A 13479-nucleotide genomic window follows, 5' to 3' on the forward strand; every position below is an offset into this window, starting at 1 on the left:
GTGCACTCAACTTCATTGGTCGACCTGGTGAGGCCTGTTCTGAGTGGAACCTGTCCTGTTAAACCACTATATGGTCTTGGCCACCGTGCTGCAACTCAGTTTCAGGGTCTTGGCAATCTTCTTATATCCTAGGCCATCTTTATGTAGAGCAATTTTTTTTTCAGATCCTCAGAGAGATCTTTGCCATGAGATGCCATGTTTAAATTTCAGTGACCAGTATAAGAGAGTCAGAGCAATAAAACCAAATTTAACACACCTGCTCCCCAGTCACACCTGAGACCTTGTAACACTAATGAGTCACATGACACCAGAGAGGGAAAATGGCTAATTGGGCCCAACTTGGAAATTTTCAATTAGGGGTGTACTCACTTTTGTTGCCAGCAGTTTAGACATTAATGGCTGTGTGTTGAGTTATTTTGAGGGGACAGCAAATGTACACTGTTATACAAGCTGTGCACGCACTACTTTACATTGTAGAAAAGTGTAATTTCTTCAGTGTTGTCCAATGAAAAGCTATAATAAAATTACAAAAATGTGAGGGGTAAACTCTCTTTTGTGAGATACTGTACATATATATATCTATATATAAAGATATATATATTATATATCTATATATTTATTATCTATATATAGATATATATAGATATATCTATATATAGATAGATATATATAGATATATCTCTATATATATCTATATATAGATATATAGATATCTCTCTCTCTCTCTCTCTCTCTCTCTATATACTAAACTGTGTGCATGCCACTAATTCACCTGCCTCTAGCTAACGTTCTCTCAATCATTACACTATATACGGCCACTATGTAAGCAGCATTATATAGTGTGGGGTGTGGACTTGGCCCCCTGAGCCATGATTGGCTAAAGGCACCCTACCTTTAGCCAATCATGGCTCTCACAGCAGCGCTGTGATTGGCCAAAGCATGCAGGTGAGGTGCATGCTTTGGCCAAATCATCAGACATCAATGCACTGCGATATAGCAGTGCATTATGGGGCGTTCTGCGGCACGCAAATTTACTGCGAATGCCCCATAATGTTCAGAATTCGGCAAGATGTACACCCGATGTTCAATTCGAACCACGAGATCATACCTTATCTCTATACTTGTTCCAGGTCACTTAAAGAGTATTGAGGTCAATCTATGAGCAGCATTACAGCCAGGGAACTACCTTTCCTAAAAGAAAACATTAAAGATTGGCAGACCACAAAATTCTCTTGTGATGGATATACTTCAGTACAGTTAAAGATCTCCAGGCAACCTCCTCCCTTTAAAGTTTATCCCAACCATTGCTAGCTTTTCCCCCTTTCACATATGTAAAAGAGTAAATTAAAAGGGCAAAATACTTACCTGAATACATGGTCATGTATAACCATTGTTTGTCTTTTTTCTTCTGGAATGCAGAGTAGGAGTGTCCTATTTCAGGTGTCCACATTGCTGCCCTAGGATGTGGACACTTCCCATTTGAAGTCCATTAGTGTTATCACAGGTTCTGACTACTCTAGTAACAGCATGATGATGTTATGAAAAGAGGCAGCAACAAAAAACTGACAAAACTGGTCATTTCTGGCCCAGATGGAGGAAGTGGATCACTGTCACCCCTCCCAGAAGAGGACATGACAGAGGAGTCAGGAAAAAAGAAAAAAAATGGACAATGGTGGGATCAAGGGCTGTAGATGTTGCCCAGATAGGCAATATAGTTTGACCAAAGACCCAGCTGTGACTATGACAGTACAATAAAGGATCAGTAATGAAGTCACCCCTGTGTTCTCCTGCAACCAAGCAACTTAGATTGATAGTACTGTGCACTGCAGCAGAGCTGACTAGCCTTTTCTCTTTTTCTATAAAAATACTTGTGATTAATTTTTACTGCATACATAACTGAACTGGTCTTTCATATCTTTCTACAAATCTGCATGTAAATATCACATTCTCTAGGACAATAATATGATCTTACTGCTTCTTTCTGGTCTTGAAGTTGATTTAATCTTCTTTTTCTGGAATCCACTTTCATGAAGTGCTTTAAACCATTCTCTTAGTCGATTAGCTATTTCCCTGAACTCCTGATCGGTGCAAACTGAAAGAAAAAAAAAAATATAAAAAAATAATAATTTTTCATTTACAGAACATATTTGACTTAAACAATAATTTCCAAGTTCAAAATAGTCAGGGCACATTTACATCACAACTCAGCATATGTGTTTTGTGAGTTGCCACCAGTTGCAGTGTACTGTGTTAAACTCAATTCATATTAAATGGGCTGGAATACACCTTAGTACACAAAAAAATAGGCGCTGTCTGGGTTTTTTCTTAGCACAGCGCAACGCACAAAACACCATGCGTTTGCTGCACTGCAGACCATTAGAGAGCACATGCATTTTGGAGGTGTGTTGGGGGCCATTTTTTTTTTTTTTTACAATTAACGTGGTGTTTTTATTGGAAGAGTAAATTATAGATCCATGGTACAGTGACATATTATTCTGGTAACAGCAAAAGAGAAAAATGGGAATAAAAGAAAAAAAATAATATATAAAAAAAATTAAAAGAAGAAGAAACAGAGCAAACATCAAGTAAAAGCACCTTACAAAACGTCTGCAGAGCTAAAATATTGAGCCGTACATTCATATACACACTTGCATAGGACCAACATTTAAGCATTTGTACAATAAGGGGACCTCGCACATCCGAATTTTGTGCTTTAATATGATTCTTAAGCCCCTGAATGTGTTATTCTGAAAGTGTGTTACAGGTGGAGGCGTTTTCCAACCAGGTGTCCCATACTTTGCCGTATTTGGTCGGGCATACCCTGTGGGCATAGATTTCCTTTTTGTACGGAAGAACATTATTAATGTTAGATATCCACTCGCGAAGAGTTGGGGGAGTGGTTTGCATCCATTTTCTGGCTATTAGTAGTCTAGCTATGAACAACGACTCCTGGAGAAATATCTTATGAAATTTATCTGAGTCGGGGTCTGGGAACACCCCTAGTAAGCATTGTTTGGGGCACAATGTGAGGGGAGATCCCATTTTATCGTGGATAAACTTGACTATCTGGGACCAATAGTCTTGTATTGCTGGACACAGCCAAAGGAGGTGGAAGAAGGTACTGGAAGGATTATCACATTGGGGGCAATTTGGACTTTGACTGGGTTTGTATTTGGCTATGCGATGAGGGGTCAGATAAGACCTATGCAAAATGTACAAATGTGTGAGACGGTCCGACAACTTGGTAGAAGCTTTTTTGCAAGTTTCCAGTGCATCTTCCCATTCATCATCCTCCAGCCCCCCCACGTCCCCTGACCAAAGGTCTTTTAATTTATATGCAATTGAAACTGCTATGGGTCTTAGAAGGGGATATATAGAATCCTGAGATGAGTTTGCGATGGTCAGATCCCAACATAATGCATAGGACATCCATTTGTTCTACATCGGGAGGGGTCCCACCAAATTGAGCACTGAGGGCGTGACGGAGCTGGAGATAACGAAAAAGCATAGCATTTGGAAGGCCAAAGTCTGTTTTGAGTTGTTGGAATGATTTTAGGACATTGTCACAATAGACGTCTGACAGAAATCCTACCCCAGAGTGAAGCCATAATTCGGGATTTGGCACCTTTAGGAGCTCTCCCAGGTCAGAATTATCCCATAGGGGCATATGAGAATGCACAGATGGCATTTTAAGCTTATGTTTTACTACTTCCCAAAGCTACAGTAGTGATACAGTATTCCTTTTCTATTATCTATTTTATTAGTGCCTTTAAAAAGAGTCTGGAAAGGGTGCGAAACTCTACGTCCATGCGGAACACAGAGCAAGGCTAAGCAACGGTCTTTGTCATGATTGTCCAGATGGAAAAAATGAGACATTTGCGCCGCCAGGTAGTAAAGATTGAAATCTGGCAATGCCGCTCCCCCCAGTTCCGTCGGGTTTTTCAGTGTTTGCCAGGACAATTTGTGATGGCTCGATCCCCAAACAAATGAATTAAGAATGGCCTCAATAGATTTAAAGATCCTCAATGGTAAATAGATCGGAGCGTGCCACAGTACATATAAGAATTTAGGGAGGAGGACCATTTTAATAAGGTTTACCCGTCCCATCACCCCAAGGGGTAATTTAGCCCATGTCTGTGTTTTGCGTTTCAATATTGCTATAAGGGGTTCTAAATTAAGGCGACTGTAGTCTTCAGGTGATTGAGTTATCACAATTCCTAGGTACTTCATAGCACTGACCCTAAGGAGTGAGGAGCTAGATTGTTCTTTGGTTGGCACGCTGATATCTATTGGGAGGATTTGGGATTTATCCCAATTAATCTTCAGTCCTGAATATCTACCAAAGTTTTGGACTACTTCCAGGGCCAACTGTAAAGAGGAGCCTGCATCTGCAAGGTATAATAGCATATCGTCAGCATACAGACTTATCTTTTCCAGCAGGTTTCCACGGGCAAGTCCTTCAATGCCTGGGTGTATTCTAAGGGAGGCGGCAAGAGGTTCCACCGCCAGCGCATAAAGCAGGGGAGAAAGTGGACACTTCTGCCGAGTGCCCCTGGAGAGAGGAAATGGATCAGAAACTTTTCCATTGACCAAGACCCTGGCGCATGGACTTTGATATAATAATCGGATCCATTTAATGAAGCAGGGTCCAAACCCAAATTTTGCGAGGCATTCCCATAGGTATGTCCACTCGACCGAGTCGAACGCCTTTGTGGCGTCAAGAGACACCACCACTCTAGAGCCCATGGCATCATGTTCAGCTTGAACATTCATATGGAGTCTGCGTAGATTATATGCCGTATTTTTTGCAGGCATAAATCCAGTTTGGTCCGGGTGAATTAGTGAGAGGATCACCGCACCAGGATCTTGGCCAATATCTTTACATCCAATTGGAGAAGGGATATTGGGCGATAGGACTCTGGGAATTCTGGATTTTTGCCAGGTTTGGGTATCAATACTATATTTGCTTTGTGCATGGACGATGGAAGGGACTCAGATTCAAAGATATGGGAAAATAATTCACCAAGCTTGGGAATCAATGTCTCACTATATGCTGTGTAAAACTCCAAGGGTAGTCCATCGGACCCCGGTGCTTTTGATGGGTTGAGCAGGGAAAGTGCCTTTGTTATTTCACTTTCAGTAATAGGGGCTTCTAGCTGATCTACCTGGGGTTGAGTAAGGCGGGGCAGTTCTATATTAGATAGAAGTATTAGCGTTAGAGGAGTATAGGGATGCGAAGGAGCGGAACTCCCCAGCAACTTCATCAGGATCAGTCAGCATCCTGCCGGTTGCATCACGAAGTGCTACCACCGTAGGGGGTCTGTGATCTAAATGTGCTAAATAAGCCAGAAGACGACCCGCCCGCTCTCCGCATTCATAGTGCCTTTGCTTATTAAAATAGATTTTCCTATCGGCTTTTTCAAAATATAAGTTGTTCACTATTCTGGTTTGAAGTTTTAGTTGATCTGCTGTAGATGCAGTTGGGTCATCTGTGAAATTCTTTTCTGCCTCTACAAGGGATTGTTCTGCTTGTCTGAGAACCTGGGAGGATGTCTTACGATAACGGGAGATACGCTGCGATAGTATCATTCGAGCATGGGATTTAAATGTATCCCATATGACCTCAAGGGGTGCTGTGCCACTGTTTACTTGAAAGAAAAATTCCCATTCACTGGCCGCTTCCCCCAAGTCAGGAACAACTGTCAGCCAAAATGGATTAAGCTTCCAACTGTATGTCCTGGGGGGAGAGTCGATCCTAAGTGTAATCCGGTATGGGGCATGATTGGACAGGATGCGCGGGTTAAATCCTACCTTTCTTAGCAGGGGAATAAGGGTACCAGAGATCAGAATGAGGTCAATACGTGACATGGTATTGTGGGATGTGAAGAAGCAGGAATATGCCTTTACTGATGGGTTGCGATGTCTCTAAGTGTCTATAAGGGCTAAATCCGTGATTATCTTGCCAAACCTAGTGTGTGGTTGGGTGGGTTTATCTTGGGGTGTCACTGAGATGCGGTCTAAATCCTTATTCATAATGTTATTAAAATCGCCTAGCCACATTGCAGGGATAGTAGGAAATTGGGACACGTAGGCTATCCCCTCATTTATAACGCTAAATTGAAAGGGAGGCGGTACATAGAATGCCAAAATTAACATTTCTAGGCCATTTACTTTAGCATTTAGAAATAGAAACCTACCCTGGGGGTCAGATCTGAGAGTAAGTAACACAAATTGTACCGTTTTTGCCACAAGTATAGCCACGCCTCTAGAGTTGGCAGAGTAAGGGGCCTGATATAGCCATCCCACCCAGGGCTTCTTGAGTGCCATTTGAAGTTGGCCTGTGAGATGGGTCTCAACCAATACCATGATGTCTGCACGTTGGGTCTTAAGATATGCCAATACTGCATTACGTTTGGGCGTTGCCCTGAGACCTCTCACATTCCAAGTTAAACATCTGACATCCAGCATAGTATTAAGTGTATATATTTGTATGCTGCACGTCCAATATCCATGACGCCACCGACATTACCATAGGTGAGGAGGTTCCCATCCCCCCCCAACCCCACAGTGGGACAGATAAGGTTGGGCGGATGGGGACTCCCAACATTTTGTATATAAGGACCTTTGATGTACTGGATATATTGCGAGGACATTATAACATTAAGCAAACACCACCATCTATTACTTTTCAGCATGTAATACTTAAACCAAACATTAAACCAATCAGACCATTCTAATCTTAACTGCATTAACACTCTAGCATACCCGGGTAAGCAATGCATCCAATTAAGCACATATGCCTTTTGCTGAGGCCGGGCATGCCAGGGAAACATCACTTGCGCCCTAAGGCAACTGTTACTGTGAGAAAAAAAGAAAAAAAAACAAACGGGATCCGGAGGGACACCCGCGACTAGGGGAGCGATAATTCGCTGCAAGGCAAGCAAAAGCATCAGGGGCAAAAGCACCGATCTAGGGGACATAATCATATTCCCCAGTTCAAGCATCCTAACAGATAGCAGCTTGCCTGTGGCTTTTGAGAAAGTGAGTCATACTGTATACACTTCTGATGGGCCCCTGTCCAGGCCCAGCCACAGGGGAACACACACGACACCCACGGGTGAATACAATGACAGGAGTCCGTGTATTTCCCAGGGGTTCGTCTATGGTGGGTGAGAAAGTCCACAAGTTCCGGGAAGCAGGCAGTCCTCATGCTGAGGGAGTGTGTGTGCAACTGAGAGATATAGGGGAAGATGTTGTTATTGTCATATAAGCTTATCACAGTACCTGTAGGATGTTAAGGCTGCAGAATCTCCATAAGGTATATATCCATGTCAGATCATATTCCATCTCAGAGGTAGGTCATGCAGCAGTTTCAGGCTGGGTCACGATGTGGAGCTGCCTTGTTTTCCAGCCATGTGAAGACGGCTTCAGGTGTGTCAAAGAAGTGCGCTCTGTCCTCGCCGACAACCCGCAGCCACGCCGGAAAGAGCATTGCGTATGAATAATGGCGGATCCGCAGCTGACATTTCGCCTCTGTAAACATGGCCCTCTTCTTTTGTACCTCCGCCGAGAAGTCCGGGAATACCTTAATTTCTGTGTTTTTAAAGGGAATGTTACCTTTTAATCTGGTCAGCCGGAGTACAGCATCCCGGTCACGAAAATTAAGCAGTTTAGCAATAAATGTCCTCGGCGGAGCCCCTTGAGGGGGGGTTTGGCAGCTAGCCTGTGTGCCCGTTCAACCACAAAAGTGGTAGAAAACTCAGCTCTCCCAAATGTGTTGATCAGCAGATTCTTTAGAAATGAGGGGGGATCGGAGCCCTCCGAGCCCTCAGGCAGGCCTATAAAGCGCAAGTTGCACCTCCTCAGACGATTTTCCATATCGTCTTGCTTAACTAGCACCATGTTAAGTTGATGCTGTAAACGTTCAGTGTGAACTTGTAATGGCGGCACTTCGTCCTCCATGCGGCTAATACGGGCTTCAGTCTCCGTGTCTCAGTTTTTGTAGATCTTGGCGTATTAATGACACATCCACCTTAACCTCCTCGATCGTACTAGTCAGGGTACTCTTACAATCTGAGATTGCCTCGAGCACCCGTGCGGTGTCCTCCACCGCCGAGTCTGCATGAGGAGGGGAGCCGGCACCATTTTCTCCCCCGGCTTCCTTGTCAGTGTTCCTGTACTTTGCCAGCTTCACGGCCGGATCTGTTTTCTGTTTTGGCGGCGACATGATCCCCGGGGGCCGGGGAAGACAGGGAGTCCAGATGTGGGTTAGAGGTAAGTAGTATTAACTCCAGGATCTAGTGGTTCGGATCATGGGCAAGCGGAGCTCTCGTTCTTTGCTCCCTACGCCATGCCGGTCCAGGCCACGCCCCCATGTGTTGGGGGCCATTTACAATAAATGACACTTTAGCACACATAACCTGTATTACTGTGCTTTGTGGTAATGTTAACATTTGTCACAACATGATTGCCTTGAATAGTCCCTAACATACAAATACAATTAGTATACTCCCTTTTAACAAATGCATGTGTTAGTTTATCATACATACCACTATGGAGTAGGCACCTTGTAAGTGCTATCAAGCATAAAGGTCATTAGAATATTAAAAATTAATTTTAAATATTTTATTTTTTTTACTTTCCACAAAGGCATCATTTTAATTAAAAGTATGTGTATAATTCTTGCATACTGTATATAGCAAATACTTTTTTTTTTAAACCAAAAAAGATAAATACTAACATCTTCAAAATTGAAAAAAAAAATGAAAACATAAATCATAATTCATACCTCAATGCAGGCATATACAGATAAGCTTGAAAGGAAGAGAACAAGTAAAGTACTTCAGTTACTTTGAACCTTGTGTGTTCTTTCTTCCTTTTGAGGAACTACTGTACATGGCATTTGGAAAACTCACCAAAAAAAGTGAATGAATTGGTGCTTTCCTATAACTGATTTTTATGAGGCTTGCGCAATAATGCAGATTATTAATATCCACATATGACTCAGTACAAATATCAATGATCTGGGAAAATCTAATCATTCTATGGTTATACCACCTGCTTGAATGTTACAGGAGTTTGTTATTAGGAATTATATTTTTCATTTTACAATACATAGCCTTATTTTATTGCAAAATCTATTTTTGTTTGTTCCCTAAATTCATAAGGTGCCATCCAAAGACTTCAAAACCCCAAACACCGAAAAGGTGACAGACTTACAAACAAAAACACAAAAAAAAAAAAAAAAAAAAAAAAATCAGAAAAATGCAGGAAAATTAGTAAAAAAAAAAAAAATGATCTTACTTTGATGACAGTTCCTTCCCTTAGCTCTCACTGTGAAACATTATACACTATGCCAAAATGATTACTTTGGGGAAAAGAGGCTGTGACAAAAATAAGTAGAATACTGCCCAGAGTAATTTCATAACTAGCCAAAATGACAAGTTTAGTTTTAAACAGTTTTAAATAAGCAACATGAGTTAAAAAAAACTATAGGAAGGGAGCATGAAAAAGCAAAAACAAATTTGTCAGATTAAAAAAATAAATGGCTGAAAAACAGGGAGATATTCTTACACATTTCTACATAGCTTCACTTCATTGTGAGCTTCTCATAGCATGAATTAGATGCGGCAACAAGTTAGAAAGAGTTCACCTAATTTCCTGGCTTTAGGATGTCCAGCATCATCTAGCTTTTTCCTCCCTGAACTTACTTTCTATAGCCCGCCTCATTCATTGGATTTCAGTTCTTTCAATAATTAAGACTCAGCGTCACATAGTTATATAATAGGTGAGGTTGAAAAAAGACACAAGTCCAACCTATGTATGTCAGTATTACATTGTATATCCCTGTATGCTGTGGTTGTTCAGGTGCTTATCTAATAGTTTTTTGAAACTATCGATGCTCCCCGCTGAGACCACCGCCTGTGGAAGGGAATTCCACATCCTTGCCGCTCTTACAGTAAAGAACCCTCTATGTAGTTTAAGGTTAAACCTCTTTTCTTCTAATTTTAATGAGTGACCACGTGTCCTGTTAAACTCCCTTAAATGCATATATGCTTTATCTACGAGAAGACTGCATACAAAAGCATTCAGTCTAGAAATGTCCACTTCTCTAGATGGAAATCTACCCATCAAAACATTTTAAACTTTACATACCCCCCCCCCCCCCCAAAAAAAAAAAAGTCAACCCACTGCTTGCCCCAGGCCATAGGGCTTTTGAGAGGAGTGTTGAGGCAAGAATTGGTGATGTTTTCAGGTAGCTAAGTACTGTGCCCTGCTACCAGCCTGCATTATGTAGATAAGCACAGAGACCCACTGATGGCATCACTGGGATATAAATGAGGAATGGAATGAAAAGGGAAATGTTTTATAAGAAAAAATTATTTAGCATGTTGGTAATGGGGGGACCGGGGAAGGCAAAATATAGGCAGATTAAACTTCAGCTCAGATATAAAAGACAGCCATTTTTAAATGCAAGCAGCATAAACTTGAATATTTCCCACTACCTCTTGCAGCCCCTGTACAGTGAGCTGCAATGTGAGAGAAGGAAGCAGTAAAAGGGACCAGTCAGTTCAAGTATTGACAAGAAGCATGCTGGTAGAAAACAATAGCAAAATGAACAACAGGTGAGCTCATTACTGTGCTGTTTCTCATTTCACTGTCCATTCACAGGCATCAAGTGGTGATGAGAGACAGAGAAAAGGAGAAAGACCAAGAGGCAAGAGAGAGAGACAGAGGAGGAAAAAGGTGCCAACATTGTCAATAAGTTAATAAAAATGCTTTTATTTTCCTAATTTCCAAAGAAGCTTTTAAAATACAATCAATGTAATAATATAAAAGAACACTAATACTACAAAGCAAAGTATTATTTGTTGTATAAGAATGTATGCTTCATTTTCATAGTACTGTCAGAACAACAGAATTTCAACCCTTAGGCTTCCAGTTGTTCACCCATTTAAAAACTGTTTTGTTTCTCTAGTTGGTGCACATGAATTCCGTTATTCAACTTTGCTTGACACACTGTCAAATTCTTACACACAGTTTTGTGATATACAGAACAAATAAAATGAATTATAGTACAAGGACTGTCAAATTCATTTTAAAAGAAGTCAACTGAATAAAAAACTAGATAAAAAAAGTCTTTGTAGATGTAAAATATTTATTATACTTAGCTTTAAACAGAAAAAAAAATACAATGTTAATATTTAAGCAAGCCTCTAGTTTGAGAGTGTAAAAGTTTATCAGTTGCTACAGACTAAGGCATTTTCACATTATAAGGTAAGTTCATTTATTTTGGTAGCTCATCTTTATGGGTTAGGATTCTATCACCTAAAATTATATTTTGCAAATCTAAGCTTCCAGGATAGGGATCAGTATAAATTCAGAACTGTATTTATTTTATTGCCTTTATACTATAGTACATAATAATACTACAATAAGTAGTAGCAAAATGTGCACCTTTCTTAACAGTGCACGCTTAACAAAAGGCAGGAGACATATAGTGGAAGAAAAGAAGGGACCATGAATGCATTCAACCAAATAGAGATTGGTATAGCTTATACAACAGAATGAGGGATGAACAATGCACTGAAAAATTACTGAGGCTAATAAGGGGTCAATTTTTTGAGAAGGTAATGGGATGTAACTGGGGAACTAATGGGGAGTAGTAGTCTTAAATTTTCAGTTATCTAAGGATCTGTAGGCCACCCAGTTTGAAAGGGAAATGGAAAATGGGTTAACACAAGCTCCCACACAAAAGTCTTTCCGTGAATGTTCAGGACTATTTCAGTGACTATTGCTTAAATATTTTACAGTGCTGCACAGTCAAGCAAAAATATGTGCTGTCAGTAGACCACTACAAGTGCTGTCAGTGTGGCATGTGACATGTGATCTCTCCATTGGCCCATAGATAGCACACACATTTCCCTGAAAAACACATTCCAAACTGCAACTGCAAAGTCAATTAGCACATGTCTTTTTGCGACTGTGATGGATGACGATGACTCAACGTAAGGGTGACTGAGAGAGAGGGTTGGAACTGAGAGAAGAACTAAGACAAAGTATGGCGCTAAGTGGGTCAGATAAACAACATTATGAAAAAAGAAGATATAAAGCAGCCTGAATATTTTATAGTTTGACTGCATACAAAATTCAAAGTAGAACAAACAAATGAAAGAAAACATCATCTATTTGGCCAACATACTGAGTATCTGCTCACCAGTAAGTACTGGGGCCTCATTTGACATTAAGAGTCAAAGAAAAGTATGGTCTCCACACCAACAAGGAGATGTGGGTTTCTCTGTGAGAAGCATGTAGACTACTATCCTCAGGACTGCTTCATAATAGGGTAAGAAAACCAAAGTTCCAAATAAATAGGTAAAGATGAATGATCCCATGAAACAGGTAGGAGACATACTGGAAATATTAGAATAAACATAGTGGTCAGGCCAGGTGGAGAGCACAATGGCCATAAATTAGAGCAGAAGTAGGGTGCTGCTACCCAATATGATCAGAAGATTGTTTAGAGCTACCTGGGTGCGGAAAGGCAGTCGCACAGCTGCAGTAGCAATCATGAATAAAGATGGTTCGCAACTCCTTTCTTGCTCTTTAAAATCTTCAAAATTTATTGGTTCTCCATAAAAGACACAGACAGCAGATGCAAATGCGTTTCAGCCTTGAACAAGGCCCGCAAGGCTGAAACATGTTTACATCTGCTGTCTGTGTCTTTTATGGAGAACCAATAAAGTTTGAAGATTTTAAAGAGCAAGCAAGGAGTTGCGGACCATCTTTTCTCAGGAAAACACAATGCATAGTGGCTTCCAGGAGACGAGCGTCATAACAGGGGTGTTACAAGTCCCATTCACCTGGGCGATGCACCCCAGGTCTCTTGTCTGGAGCCCTTCCTGCTTTAGGCATCCTTCTACAGGCTGACCTTCCATTCAGTTGTGTTCTAATGCTGACTGTATTTGCTTATCTCTCATATACATCATCACTGAGACCAATGAGAAGGCATTCTTCCAAAAATAAGGGGTATTCTTTCTACCTCTGGCAGCAATGATAAGGCATTGTTGCTCCCACTGATCGCTAATCCATCGATTGTTTTTAATCCCACTTGCCAAGTATGTTGCATAATCCTATAAAGAATGCTGTATGCCACATACTCCTGACCACAGCATTCTACAGTATATGTTATGTTTCTCACAAAGGATAAAGCTGCTCCTAAGACCAATGCAGTCCTGAACACCAGCTTGCAGGTGCTTTCTACTCCAGGGGTCTGTTTCTCCTATACATCATTTAATAAAGCCCTGGAGCCACCCACCACCTCCAAAGGGTAAAATCAACTTTATTATTCAGCACTTTCACCAACACAGAAACTCCCCCCAGGGTCCCCACTCAGAGGGAGGATGCTGGTTGGAGTGTCTGTATTTGTGCATGTGCTGAACAAGAAGTTGATTTAAAAAAAAATCAGGGTCTGCGCTA

At 41.1% G+C, this 13479-nt stretch overlaps 1 protein-coding gene across 2 annotated transcripts in view; it reads right to left on the bottom strand.

The window, feature by feature from the left end:
* Positions 1-13479, bottom strand: part of SPOCK3 (SPARC (osteonectin), cwcv and kazal like domains proteoglycan 3) — a 570427-nt gene that overhangs the window by 40551 nt on the left and 516397 nt on the right. For both annotated transcript variants that reach the window (XM_073606091.1, XM_073606097.1), the window contains exon 7: positions 1973-2092. In XM_073606091.1, coding sequence (XP_073462192.1) covers positions 1973-2092 — 120 coding nt within the window. The remainder of the gene's footprint in view (positions 1-1972; positions 2093-13479) is intronic.

The sequence above is a fragment of the Aquarana catesbeiana genome, linkage group LG01, assembly GCF_042186555.1.
Source record: "Aquarana catesbeiana isolate 2022-GZ linkage group LG01, ASM4218655v1, whole genome shotgun sequence".
NCBI lineage: Eukaryota > Metazoa > Chordata > Amphibia > Anura > Ranidae > Aquarana > Aquarana catesbeiana.